General features: G+C 39.9%; 2 protein-coding genes across 2 annotated transcripts; both read right to left on the reverse strand.

Annotated features, from left to right (window-relative positions):
• Nucleotides 1-10,377: 10,377 nt before the first annotated feature.
• On the reverse strand, nucleotides 10,378-11,891 carry LOC138898913 (uncharacterized). Its single transcript, XM_070185022.1, has 3 exons — nucleotides 11,742-11,891; nucleotides 10,813-10,968; nucleotides 10,378-10,692 (listed from the first exon to the last, which is right to left on the reverse strand). Exons 1-3 carry the CDS (start codon nucleotides 11,889-11,891, stop codon nucleotides 10,378-10,380), a joined length of 621 nt encoding a protein of 206 aa, XP_070041123.1.
• A 372-nt stretch (nucleotides 11,892-12,263) lies between these two features.
• Nucleotides 12,264-13,677, reverse strand: LOC138898914 (uncharacterized). The gene is made up of 3 exons (XM_070185023.1): nucleotides 13,278-13,677; nucleotides 12,920-13,202; nucleotides 12,264-12,603 (listed from the first exon to the last, which is right to left on the reverse strand). The coding sequence occupies exons 1-3, from the start codon at nucleotides 13,675-13,677 to the stop codon at nucleotides 12,264-12,266; spliced, it is 1,023 nt and encodes a 340-aa protein (XP_070041124.1).
• Nucleotides 13,678-14,357: the final 680 nt, after the last annotated feature.

Below are 14,357 nucleotides of genomic sequence, written 5' to 3' on the forward strand. Positions count from 1 at the left end.
AACTGATACAAGTCAACAATACATTTCAATTTATGGCATAAATCGAAACAAATATAAACATGCATGCTTGAAATCCCTTTCTCAACAACTCACATTACAATCGATGTGCCTGACACAGGACACGTGTCCAACAAGCACCAAAAGAATCATGGGTGTTCACGTTCACATGGCCCATGGTAAAATGGGTTACCTGACTCCACATATCCATAATCCAAGCGTCGATCATTTTATAAATAATGATCATTAATCATGTGTTGCAGTGCGCTACCCGATCCAAATCATAATATCATCAATCCAATGATTAATACCAACAACCACTCAAGTGCCCCAAATACCAAAACCCCTCTACCTTCCTCAATAACCACTTTCCACTCATGCATATGTGTAAGAAACGATATACTAAAGGGCACAATACATGATAATAAGAATGCGGATAAAAGCTGAAATGGCTAAGTGACGGCTATGGAAAATCATATTTCCCAATTTATCAAGACGGCTCAATAAGCTATTTAGAGTGTTTCTAGCTTAATCATATTATTTTATTTAGCTAATTAGGCTATAGAAACCATAGAAATCGTTGGGAAATTAAAGCAAATATAAATGCCTATGAATTTAAAATAAAGTCTGATTATCAGGCCTCAACCTCGGGGAGCGTGACCGGCGGTCAACCGAGATACCCCGGTTAAGCAAGCATGTTAGATGCCTTCTACCCAACCTTGCCCATTAACAATATAAGAACAGGTATAAGTGATAGACATGAGAAGAGTCAAGTGTTCCACATTCTTTTCCATTACTAAAGGATATTCATTTATGATTTCCAAAATATTACAAGTTTATAGATATGAAGAAAAATATGTTTGCACAAATACCAACACTTACGAGTTTAATTTCCAAAATCAAACACCACCCCTACACCGGCAAGTGTAGTTTCGGGAGTGGGACTTACGACCCACCCTTCCTCGGTTTGCTAATGATACTCTCAAAACCCTTTTTGTTTTTACACACAAGGAACACAAAGTTCAAATATATTTTATATTCACCTCTTAACCTTTCACACTATATATATAGCTTCGTTAGTACTTTCAACCATTCACAACATCATTATTTCCTTGGCTCCCTTGGATTTGACAATACTTATGATTCTTCATCCGTGGCACGTTGGACGTATTTCATATTCCACATTTTGATTTCTTTTCTTTCACAGATCATCATTATAAATATCAACAAATAGAATATTCCAAAAATCATAACTTTCGGTTTATTATTAACGAAAACTTTAAACACAATTGATTTGTTTCCAAGAAATGGAGTAGAATAATTGGCAATCAAAGCACAAGTAAAAATCTTAAACGAGCAACACATCATTTATTCTTGAAATACTTTTCCAAAAAAGGGCAATACACAATTTCAACTCATGAAGATATAAGAGCGCAAAAAACATTGGAAATACTTACAAAGCATAGTATTAGTTAAACAACTATATTTGGGCATAACTTAGGTACATAAGCTTTTAGGAAAATCTATTTATGAAGTTAGTTTGGAACAGTTGAATCAAGGCTTATTTCATAACCATTCTCCCATCATTTTATTTCCTCGGCACCATTGACCACAAGTATAACTTTCATTCTTGGCACGTTTGCCACACTTTATATCTCCAACCCACTTCTTTCACTTTCAAGCATCCTTATAGATTATCAACAACAAGGCATTTCTACTCAAGACTTTAAATACATATTTGAGCAACTAACCAAATTAAGGGTCTTAGGCACATGTGATTGCTTATACAATTCGATATGCTAGTTTTCATTAGAAACACGTTTTCAAATCATAACATATTAACACACAACCCGCGCTTAATCACCTTCTCAAACAGTAACTCAACATAACAAGAACATTTGGAATACAAATTGAATGCTTATATCTCTTGACGCAAGTCTTATTCGGAATAATCAATTTTAATGAGAAACACGGGAATTACAAGGCCATTGTGGGGTTCAATTCTAAAAAAGAAGTTTAACCAACATACCTTGTTTGATCTTTCCTTAAGTTACTACCCCACACTTCTAGCAATAACAATCTATAAGAAGATAGCGAAAATCGGTTAATAATTAGAAGGATTCCCATGGTGTAACTCTCCTAGGAATTTTGCCAATAGCTAGCATGCAAGATAGACAACGAAGCCCAACAATGGTAATCCCTTCCCCCCTCAACCAATTTCAACAAGAACTACCCAAAATGTTTCATTAACCCCACATACTACAAGCTATTGGTACATGCATGGCTTAATACCAATCCCACAATATACTTAGACCCTAAAATAACTTGCATGGGTGGTATAGGACCGAAACATACCCGGATAGATGGTGGCCTAGTAAATTATTCCCTTGAATTTTCAATATTGGGGCAAGGATTGATGATCAATGCACTTGGGGCTCCTTCCTCCTTTTCAAAAGTAGTCCCCTCTCTCTGAAATATGTGATTAACCCGGCCAAAATAACCCTAAAGTCCTTTTTATAAGAAATGGGGTATGGTTATAAAATAGGAAAATGGACCCTCCGAACTCTGGTCTACGTTCGCATAATGAACTGCATAACAGATATGCGCCCTGCAAAATGTGCCGCAAAAATGATACCAAGAAATGGGCTGGTCTGGACCGGTCTTCGGTCCGCATACCACTTATGCGGCCGCAGAATGGACCGCAGAATGACCCAAAAAAATTCTTCATGCCACGGAAAATGTGGACCATGAAAGGGATAGGCGATCGTAGAACAGACTACAAAACGACCTTCAAAATTCACCAAACTCCCTACTCAATTCCGCGATGATTATGAGGCCCGCAAAACGGTTCTGCAGTCGTGAAACAGACCGCAGAATTGCGTTATTTTTCCAAAAATTTCCATCAACTCCTCAGTGCATTCTTCAACCCCAAAAGTCCGTATCCTCGCCTCGCAAGCTCACCGTGAAGAATTTCTACAATTCTCAAACACGTAAGTCTACCTCAGCACAACAAAACCTCAAATTCCTTGGAGAAAGTTTACGGGGCCTTACATTCTCCCCAACTTAGGATCATTCGTCCTCGAATGAGGAGTAGAGCCCGCCCATAACAGCCAACATAGTTCATCTGCTCCTTTCACACATCGCAATCCCCCAAAGTTGACTAACTCCCAAATTTTCCAAATATTTCGGCAGAGTCACCTTTGTAAATGGGCCTATCCACCCGCCAGAGAATCACCAAAACTACCCTAACAACATATCCATAACTCAACAAAGCATCACAGTATGTATCAATAATACTGATCTCAACATTAAGGTCATTACATTAACAGAAGTGGTATCTAGACATGAACTGCACATATTTAAATCATAACACATAGCAAGTACCCTTTTGAACCACGACCATTTGGCTATACAGGCAAGTGAGGATACTTTCCTTACTGTGACGGAGGCAAATCTCAATTTCCGAACTTATCCAACAGGGATGACAATTAGGTATATCTCATAAGCTAATAACACATTAACTTTACCTTCAATAGCTCCCACCAGAACGATAGACAATGGGCTTCCAACTACCCTCCTTGACATAGGCACATGAAACACTAGGTGCATGGAGAACAATGATGGGGGACATCATACTCATAGCTTGGCCTATTTTATTTCCTTCAAGATTCCATATGGCCCAATGTGCGCTACACTTACTTTACCTTTATTGATAATTCACATAATATCTTCTTGGGGAAAATCTTGAGAATAACTTGTTCACTTTCTTCAACTCTAAATCTCTATGTCAGAGACCCAAACTAAACCGTTGGAGACCTTCAACCATTGTTCTATGATGTGCTAGAATGAATATGACTATAGAGTTCCTGCCCAATATGTTCGATCATGGAATGATGCTTCTTCTTTGACATGCTGCACCTACTTCGATCGGTAGATTTACTACAAATAGGAATGGCGAGGTTCGAGATTGGTCTGGATTTGTTCAAGAATCCATCAATGTACTGAGAAGGGCATTTCAGGAGGTTATATCCTAAGAGACATAAAGGTTACTACCAATAGCGCTGACATGGTTAACCATTGTAATGACATCATTGGTTAGAAAGGTTCTAATGGGTAATATGATGCTCCAGGGAAAAGACAAATAACTTCTATCCACCTAGGGATGTGGAACATTAAGGATAGTAAACTCTCCGCACATGACAATGACATAGTCAATGATCCTAGAAGCCGAGTGTGTAAAGATAAGGAACCCAGGGAGACACTATAAAATAATCATGGAAGATTTGCAGATGTTCATAATGAGTTTGCCATGGATTTTATGACTTGAAAACTATCCAGATGCTAATGAAAGATAGGAAAACAGGAGAAGCATACGTGATGCTATGATAACCCCCAAAATTGCATTCGGTCTTGACTGAGAGCCTATTAAGGAACCTTATGAAAAGGCAGTGTTATAGTGACATATAGAAGGACGCGATCTCTCATGGTTATTAAACCAAGTATCGGGAAACTAACACAATGTATTTGCTAACTAGGGAACACAGTCAGTACATGATGCAAAGGTGTAAAGAGAAAATGAACATTTGTTATGAGACGGACATGTTTCTACTATATTAACTCCCAAACTACAATACAAGGCCACGTCATGGACAACAACGATACTAGGAACAAAGTGAGCGACTTACTGCGGAATGTCCTAAGTGGACGCGAAAGTTATACTAGGATGGGAAAACACAATATCTTCCTATGACGGAGGTGCGACGATCTCAAATTTCAGATAGACTTCATGCAAACAAGTGACCATTTCGATTGACATGTACATATATGATAGGTTCTAAGATATGCTCTTATGTTACTAAATAGTGAAGGGGGTTTATGATAATGTTCACAAAGAGAGTAAAGTGAATCCTTAAATCCTATGAGCCACATACAAGGAAGAGGGAGAGAGAGGCTCAACAAAGATCTCAACACTAGGTTGTCTTACATTAGATTTGATACCATGTAGGTAAACATTGTGATGGTGCATGCATAAGCACAAGTGAGCATATGTTATCTATTAGAATCAGAAGGTTCTATAAGAAATTCATCAGGTATAGTACTTTGTTGAGAATATGGGGAAGCAAGTGGGAAGTATTAACCTAGGGTTGTGACTCAATTCAAAGGAATCATTATAGAACTCAATTCCTCAAGGGGTTGTAAGTAAGATGATGGTGATAAAGAGGCTTCATGAATAATGCGTCTTGATCAAAGAGTGGATACATGCAATGCTTTGTGATTAAGTTTCTTTTAAAAGCATATTTATGTAGGATCTTCAATATGGATGCACATATACAATAAGGAGAATTATGTGGTGTTCAGAATGATATGCTAAGGAGTGACTTACTCGGTGACTTTAGGTTGACCGGGTAGTACCTTAACTGATGCCCCTCTACTCTACATCCATAACATACATTAGTATCATAGTGACATACCCCCGAATGCCATCTCATATACTTCACGTAACGAGGATGAGGTCCACTAAACTGACTCGCCCCACTAACCTGATATTTACCATTTTTGAATACATCATAAGTATCCCCCTTATCCTTCCTCCAAGACTTCATGGCTGGAGGCCCTGGCTATACCTCAAAATCAAACACCACCCACAACCTGTCTGCGGAGCTTCTTAGTACAACAGAAGAGTAGTATGGCAGTGTCGGCGACAAGACCCTGGCTATACCTCAAAATATAAAGTACAACGTCAAATGAAATGAAGCCCGGAACATAGTAGGGCTCACCAAAATCAGCTGAATAGAGAGTAACTTTTAACGAGGATTAAAAACGTCCGCTGACGAACCACCTGCATCCATTGAAGATGCAGCGCCCCCGAAAAAAGGAAAGTTAGTACATATGGAATAGTACTAGTATGTAAAACTAGATGTCCTCTTTCAAAATAGAATGCCAATACAAGAAAGGGACAATATTAGAAACAACAAGTCACAATCAATAATATCCAAATTCCCAGTTAAAACATAACAATTTTCAACATACGCAAATAATATATATTTTTGGTTGGGAGATCATTAGCACCAATATACCACCGTATTTTTAGCACGGAGTCCGATCACGCCTGATCAGCTAGGCCAGCTCCCCACGAACAATGTGGTTTTACATGTGATGCGAAAAAAGGTGTTGCCAAGAGTAGTACCACCATGTGCGCAACATGGCATCCGATCTCCACCCGATCGGCTAGGCCGCCTTCCCACATATGCCGTGTGGGTTGACTCTACAATTCACAGCTAATATCAATCTCATCCTAATTAAGGTGAATAATCACAATTACATCAATATTTCAATCTCATCCCATATAAGGGAAATAATCACAATCCACCCCTACACCGGTATGTGTAGTTTCGGGTGTGGTCCTTATGACCCACCCTTCCTCAGTTTGCTAATGATACTTCCAAAAACCTTTTTGTTTTTACACACAAGTAACACAAAGTACAAATATATTTTATATTCACCACTTAACCTTTCACACTATATATATAGCTTCGCTAGCACTTTCAACCATTCACAACGTCATTACTTCCTTGGCTCCCTTGGCTTTGGCCATACTTATGATTCTTCATCCATGGTACGTTGGCCATATTTCATGTTCCACATTTTCATTTCTTTACTTTCATGTATCATCATCATAAATATCAACAAATAGAATATTCTGGAAATCACAACTTTATATTTATTATTAACGAAGACTTTAAACACAATGGATTTGTTTCCAAGAAATGGAGTAGAATAATTGGCAATCGAAGCACAAGTTAAAATCTTAAACGAGCAACACATCATTTATTCTTGAAATACTTTTCCAAAAAAGGGCAATACACAATTTCAACTCATGAAGATATAAGAGCGCAAAACACATTGGAAATACTTACAAAGCATAGTATTAGTTAAACAACTACATTTGGGCATAACTTAGGTACATAAGCTTTTAGGAAAATCTATTTATGAAGTTAGTTTGGAACAGTTGAATCAAGGCTTATTTCATAACCATTCTCCCATCATTTCATTTCCTCGGCACCATTGACCACAAGTATAACTTTCATTCTTGGCACGTTTGCCACACTTTATATCTCCAACCCACTTGTTTCACTTTCAAGCATCCTTATAGATTATCAACAACAAGGCATTTCTACTCAAGACTTTAAATACATATTTGAGCAACTAACCAAATTAAGGGTCTTAGGCACATGTGATTGCTTATACAATTCGACATGCTAGTTTTCATTAGAAACACGTTTTCAAATCATAACATATTAACACACAACCCATGCTTAATCACCTTCTCAAATAGTAACTCAACATAACAAGAACATTTGGAATACAAATTGAACGCTTATATCTCTTGACGCAAGGCTTATTCGGAAAAATCAATTTTAATGAGCAACACGGGAATTACAAGGCCATTGTGGGGTTCAATTCTAAAAAAGAAGTTTAGCCAACATACATTGTTTGAGCTTTCCTTAAGTTACTATAACGCTCCACACTTCTAGCAATAACAATCTATAGGAAGATAGCGAAAATCGGTTAATAATTAGGATTCCCATGGTGTAACTCTCCTAGGAATTTTGTCAAACACCTAGCATGCAAGATAGACTATGAAGCCCTACAATGGTAATCCCTTCCTCCCTCAACCAATTTCAACAAGAACTACCCAAAATAGTTCATTAACCCCACATACTCCAAGCAATTGGTACCTGTAAGGCTTAATTCCACTTCCACAATATACTTAGACCCTAAAATAACTTGCATGAGTGGTATAGGACAGGAACTTACCCGGAAAGATGGGGGTCTAGTAAATGATTCCCTTGAATCTTCAAGATTGGGGCAGGGATTGATGATCAATGCACTTGGGGCTCCGTCCTCCCTTTCTAAACCACTCCTCTCTCTCTAAAATATGTGATTAACCCGGCCAAAATAACCCCAAAGTCATTTTATAAGAAATTGGATCGGGTTAAAATATAGGAAAATGGACCCTCCGAACTCAGGTCTGTGGTCGTAGAATGGACCGCATAACAGATATGTGTGTCACAAAATGGGCCGCAAAAATGATGCCAAGAACTTGGCTGGTCTGTAGACCACTTATGCGGCCGCAGAATGGATCGTAGAATGACCCAACAAAATTCTTCATTCCAAACCTGTGACGAAAAATGCAGACCGTGAAAGAGATATGCTATCGCAGAATGGACCGCAAAAACGACCACTCAAAATTCAACAAACTTTCTGCTCAAATCCGCGATGATTATGCAGCCCGTAAAACGGTTCTGCGGTTGCGAAATAGACCGTAGTATTGCCTTTTTCTACCAAAAGTTTCCATCAACTCCTCAGTGCATTCTTCAACCCAAAAAGTCCCTATCCTCAAGTCTACCTCGGCACCACAAAATCTCAAATTCCTTGGAGAAATTTTACGGGGCCTTACACCGACATCGCAATATTACCCTCATGTCAAATTGACAAGTCATAACCCTAGGCATGGTCCTAAATTATGAGTAAAAATTATCGAATAGTCATAGAATCAAATTGAACATGGATAGATACTTCACATTATCAAATAAAGCACAATTCAAGTCATCAAATACCGGATACGGTCCAAAACCTAGCTATGCATATACGCTCATCACCTCGCATATACATAGCTCTTAAATCATTAATCAACTAGCAACCAAGTCGTCTATGGGGAAAATTCCTTCTTACAAGGATAGACAAGAGACTTACCTCCGCCCGGGAAGCTCAAATCAAGCAAAAACTGCCTAACCATCCAAATACAACACAAAATGACCCAAATCTAGTAAAAAACAACTCAATAATATCGAACAAATCCAAAGGAAACAACCCTAAATAATAAAGCTTCAATCTGTATACAAATACGCAAAGCCAAACAAAAAGTCAACCCGGGATCGCACCCTAGAACCTGACAAACCTCAAAAATCCTGAACACCGATTCCAATACGAGTCCAAAGATACAAGTTTCATCCAAATCTGACTCCAAATCGAGGTTCAAATCTCCATTTTTCACTTCAGAAATGTTTTGCAAAAACACCCAATTTTACTCTCTTATATTCACCATCAAATGCCAAAATCAAAAGATAAAATCATGAATTAAAATCCAATCCAAGTCAAGAACATTTACCCAATCCAAGTGGTGAAAGTTGCCTCTAAAATTGCTGTAGTCTGAGCTCCCAATCTCAAAATATGATAACATAAGCTAAACCCTTGAATTTAATACACTGCCCAGTCCTTTCTTGCTTCTATGAACTCCAGTTTGCATCTGCGAGCAAAGGCTCGCTTCTTCGAGCATCACATAAAGGCCGACCATCCGCTTCTGCGGCCTTAGTTTTGCTTCTCCCGATCCGCTTCTACAGATAAAGAAGAGCACCATCGCTCGTGCATCTGTGCACAAGACACCGCATATGTGGACTTACTTGACCAGCGAAGAACCTCACTTCTGCGACCCACTATCTGCATCTGTGGACCCAACCTCGCAGGTGTGAAAGCATCAGAATAAGAGATGCCTACATGACACCAAAAAATCCGAAATCAACCCGAAACACACTTGAGGCCCCTGGGACCCCGTCCAATCACACTTACCAGTCCCAAAACATGACACGGACCAACTCAAGGTCTCAAATCACGTAAACTAATATCCAAACAACAAATCACACCTCAATTCAAGCCTAAAAAACTAACAATGCTTCCAACTTTCAAAACTTATGCCGAACCACGTCTAAACAACTCAGAATTACCTCAAATTTTGCATACAAGTTTCATATTACATATTGAACCTATTCCACTCGCGGAATAACAATCCGAATCGGATAGCCTCAAAGTCAACTCTCAGTCAAACCTATGAACCTTCCAAACCTTCAAATTTATAACTTTTACCAATTTAAGCCAAAACAACCTAGGAATCTCCAAATCTAAATTCGGGCATACACCTAAGTCCAAGATCACCACACAAACCTATTGGAGTCAGCAAAACACCATGCCTAGGTCATTTTCACAATATTCAAACCTCGCTCAACTCTTATAACTTAAGCTTCCAACCTTTGAATTAAGTGTTCCAATTCACTCCAAAACTTACTCGAAATCAAACCAACCATCCCCACTAGTAAAAAAAACAATGAAGCAGACAGAAAGCATCAAATGGGGGAACATGGCTCAAATACACAAACCGACTAGACGGGTCAATATATTCTCCTCTCGTAAACAAACGTTTGTCCTGAAAAGGGTCTAAAATTATACCTGGAGTGCCAAAAAGGTGTGGATATCTTCTCCGCATATCATGTTCGTTCTCCCAAGTCGCCTCCTCTACCGATCAGCCTCTCTAATGAACTTTCACTAATGCAATGTTTTCAACCTCAACTTCCAAATCAGTCTATCCAAAATGGCCATCGGCTCCTCATCATAAGCCAAGTTCTCATCCAACTGTACCGAGCTAAAATCTAACACATGTGATTGATCTTTTTGATACTTCGGAAGCATGGAAACATGAAACATCAGATAAAATCCCGACAAGATGGGTGGCAAAGCAAGTATGTAAGCCACCTCAGCAACTCTCTCTAACACTTCAAATGGACCGATATATCGAGGACTCAACTTGACCTTCTTCCAAAACCTCATCACCTCCTTCATAGGCAAAACTCTGAGAAGAACCTTCTCACCCTCAATAAAAATCTCATCATGAACCTTCTTATCAGCATAACTCTTTTACCTGGACCGTGTTGTGGGAATCTGCTCTTGAATCAATTTCACCTTCTCCTAAGCATCACGAACCAAATATGTGCCTAATAACATAGCCTCACCTGGCTCAAACCAACCAAAGGGAGAACGACATCGCCTTCCATATAAGGCCTCACACGGAGCCATCTGGATACTCGACTGATAGCTGTTGTTATATGCAAACTCCGCTAAACGTAGAAACTGATCCCACTGGACACAAAAATATATGACACTGACACTCAACATAGCGTCCAAAATTTGAATTGTCCGTTTAGACTGCCCATCCTTCTGAGGGTGGAACACAATACTCAACTCAACCTCTATGCCCAATTCATATTAAACAGCTCTCCAAAAAAGCAAAGTAAACTTAGTGTTGCGATACGATATGATAGAAATAGCTACACCATGCAAGCAAACAATCTCCTAGATTCAGATCTTAGCCAACTGCCCCAAAGTGTAGGAAGTCATAACTTTGATGAAATGAGGACACTTGGTCAATCAGTCCAAAAATATGCAAACTACGTTAAACCTACTCAATGTTTGTGGAAAACCTACCATAAAGTCTATAGTGATGTGCTCCCACTTGAACAGCGGTATCTCTAACCTCTGAAGAAAACCACCAGGTCTTTGATGCTTATACTTGACTTGTTGGCAGTTCAAACCCCGAGCAACATATCCAACCATGTCTTTCCTCATCCTCCCCACCAATAGTGTTGTCTCAAATCACGATACATCTTCGTAGCAACCGGATGAAAAGAATACCGCGAACTATGAGCCTCCTCAAGGATCAACTCTCTAAACCCATCCACATTAGGAACACAAATCCTGCCCTGAAACTACTATACACCATCATCACCAATAGTCACCTCCTTGGCCCACCTTTTAAGCATTTTGTCCTTAAGGACAAGCAAATGGGGATCCTCATACTAACGAGCCTTGATGAGCTCAAACAAGGATGACTGAGAAATAACACAAGCAAGAACCCTGCTAGGCTCCGATATATCCAATCTCACGAACTTGTTGGCCAACGCCTGAACATCCATAGCTAAAGGCCTCTCTCCAACAGGAATAAGTGCTAAACTCCCCATACTCTTCTCCTTTCTACTCAAGGCGTCCGCCACCACATTAGCCATCCCCCGATGGTAAATAATGGTAATATCATAATCCGTCAATAGTTCCAACCCTCTTTGTTACTTCAAATTCAATTCTTTCTATTTAAACAAATATTGTAGACTCGTACGATACGTATACGCCTAACGAGACACGCCATAAAGATAGTTCCTCCAAATCTTGAGTGCGTGCACAATAGCTGCTAACTCCAAATCATACAACGAGTCGTTCTTCTCATAGGGCTTCAATTGGAGCGATGCGTAAGCAATCACCCTACCGTCCTGCATCAATACATACCCAATACCAACCCTCGAAGCATCACAATACATCGTATACGACCCCGATCCGGAAGGAAAAATAAAAACTAGAGTTGTAGTCAAAGTAGTCTTGAGCTTCTAAAAGCTGTCCTTACAGCCATCCGACCACCTGAACGAAGCGCCCTTCTGAGTCAATTTAGTCAATAGGGCTGCAATATATGAAAATCCCTCTACAAAGCAGTGGTAGTAACCAACCACACCTAAGAATCTCCTGATCTCTGTAGCAGTAGAAGGTCTGGGCAAATTCTGAACTGCATCGATCTTCATCAGGTCCACCTTGATCCCAACACTAGATACCACATGGCCCAATAATGCCACCGAGTCTAACCAGAACTCACACTTGGAGAACATACCATACAACTTCTTCTCCCTCAAAATCTGAAGCACAATCCTCAAATGTTGCTTGTGCTCCTGAGCCCTACGAGAATACACCAAGATATCATCAATGAACGCAATGTCCAATGTTCATCAAATGCATGAAGGTTGCAGGGGAATTAGTCAAACGAAAAGACATCACAAAAAACTCATAGTGCCCATAGCGAGATCGAAAAGCGGTCTTAGGGATGTTAGAAGACCTAATCTTCAACTGGCGATACCCCAATCTCAAGTCAATATTCAAGAACACCTTAGCACCCTAAAGCTAATCAAACAAGTCATCAATGTGTGGCAATGGCTACTTGTTCTTGATAGTAACCTCGTGCAACTACACATAGTCAATACACATCCTCATAGACCCATCCTTCTTATTTACAAACAACATAGGTGCACCCCAAAGTGAAACACTAGGCCCGATGAATCCCTTTTCTAGCATCTTTTCCAATTGTTCCTCCAATTTCTTCGACTCCGCTGGAGCCATGCGATATGGAGGAATAGAGATAGGCAACATACCTGGCACTAAATCAATACCAAAATAAATATCCCTATCGGGTGGCATGCCTTGTAGGTCTGTAGGAAACACTTTCAGAAACTCCCTCCTTACTGGAACTAAATCAATAGTAGGAGTATCAGCACTAACATCTGGAACAGAAGTCAAATATGCCAAACATCAATTCTCAACCATCCGTTGAGCCTTCAAAAACGAAATCACTCTACTTGGAGTGTGACCAAGAGAACAAATCAACTCCAGCCTTGGTAATATCAGCACAGCCAGCGTTACGGTCATAGTGTGACAATCAAGAATAGCATGGTACGTAGATAACCAATCCCTACCCAAAATCATATCAACGTCAACCATACTAAGCAATAGGAGATCAACACTGGTCTCATACCCACAAGTAGTGACTATGCAAAACGGATACACATGATCCACCACAATAGAGTCACCAACAGGTATAGACACATGCACAAGAGTATCGAGAGAACCACGAGGCATATCCAAATAAGGAGCAAAGTATGATGACACATAAGAATAAGTAGATCCCGGATAAAACAACACGGAAGCATATCTATGAAAAATCAAAATCATACCTGTGATCACAGTATCGTAAGCCATCTCCTCGAGTCTCTTTAGAAGAGCATAGAAACAGGACTGGTCACCACTAGCCTAATTAGCCCCAAATTGATCTCCCCTTCTAGGGTGTCCTCTTACTACGTGACCTTCCCCTTTAACTGTCTGAGCAGGGAGTGATGCAACAGGCGTCATAACTGTGGACTAAGAACCCTGATGAGATGCACCTATGATAAGTCTAGGGCAATACTTTCTCACCTACCCTAGCTCTCTAGACTCATACCAACACTGAGCAGACTAATGTTGTTGAGACTGATACTGTCCATGCGGACCCCGAATACCCACTAGAGGAAACCGCATTGATGGAGCACAGTATGAGCTCGCTAGAAGAGCACTAAAGGAGGACAAAACAGGAGAACTGAAAGATGACCGAGATATCGCACCGCGGGCCCTGTGCTGCACATTTAGAATTGGCCCCCTAGGAGGTCCCTCATTGATATACCCTCTACTTCTAGTTGAGGTACAACTAAAACCACTAGAATGACAAGGGCTCTTATCCCTCATCACGATCTCTATACCCTGGCTGCAAACATGATTGATCCTCCGAGCTATCTCTACTTCCTACTAAAAAGAAGTCACCATCTTTGACTCTCAAACTGTAGTAACCCTGATTCCATACGTCACACAATCAATAAAACTTCTCGCCTTCTCAGCTTCGGTGGGGA

The sequence above is a fragment of the Nicotiana tomentosiformis genome, chromosome 9 (assembly GCF_000390325.3).
Source record: "Nicotiana tomentosiformis chromosome 9, ASM39032v3, whole genome shotgun sequence".
NCBI classification, from domain to species: Eukaryota; Viridiplantae; Streptophyta; class Magnoliopsida; order Solanales; family Solanaceae; genus Nicotiana; species Nicotiana tomentosiformis.

What these genes read in the sequence shown, in the direction of transcription:
- LOC138898913 (XM_070185022.1), bottom strand. Translation starts at nt 11,891, where the DNA reads ATGGCTAATGTGGTGGCGGACGCCTTGAGTAGAAAGGAGAAGAGTATG. An exon ending in ATATATCGGAGCCTAGCAGG is followed by an intron (nt 10,969 to 11,741) that starts GTTCTTGCTTGT and finishes TTTTGTGTCCAG; the next exon opens with TGGGATCAGTTTCTACGTTT. An exon ending in TGTTATTAGGCACATATTTG is followed by an intron (nt 10,693 to 10,812) that starts GTTCGTGATGCT and finishes GAGGGTGAGAAG; the next exon opens with GTTCTTCTCAGAGTTTTGCC.
- LOC138898914 (XM_070185023.1), bottom strand. Translation starts at nt 13,677, where the DNA reads ATGGCTTACGATACTGTGATCACAGGTATGATTTTGATTTTTCATAGA. An exon ending in TTCTCTTGGTCACACTCCAA is followed by an intron (nt 13,203 to 13,277) that starts GTAGAGTGATTT and finishes CTTCTGTTCCAG; the next exon opens with ATGTTAGTGCTGATACTCCT. An exon ending in TTTGTAAATAAGAAGGATGG is followed by an intron (nt 12,604 to 12,919) that starts GTCTATGAGGAT and finishes GTATTCTCGTAG; the next exon opens with GGCTCAGGAGCACAAGCAAC.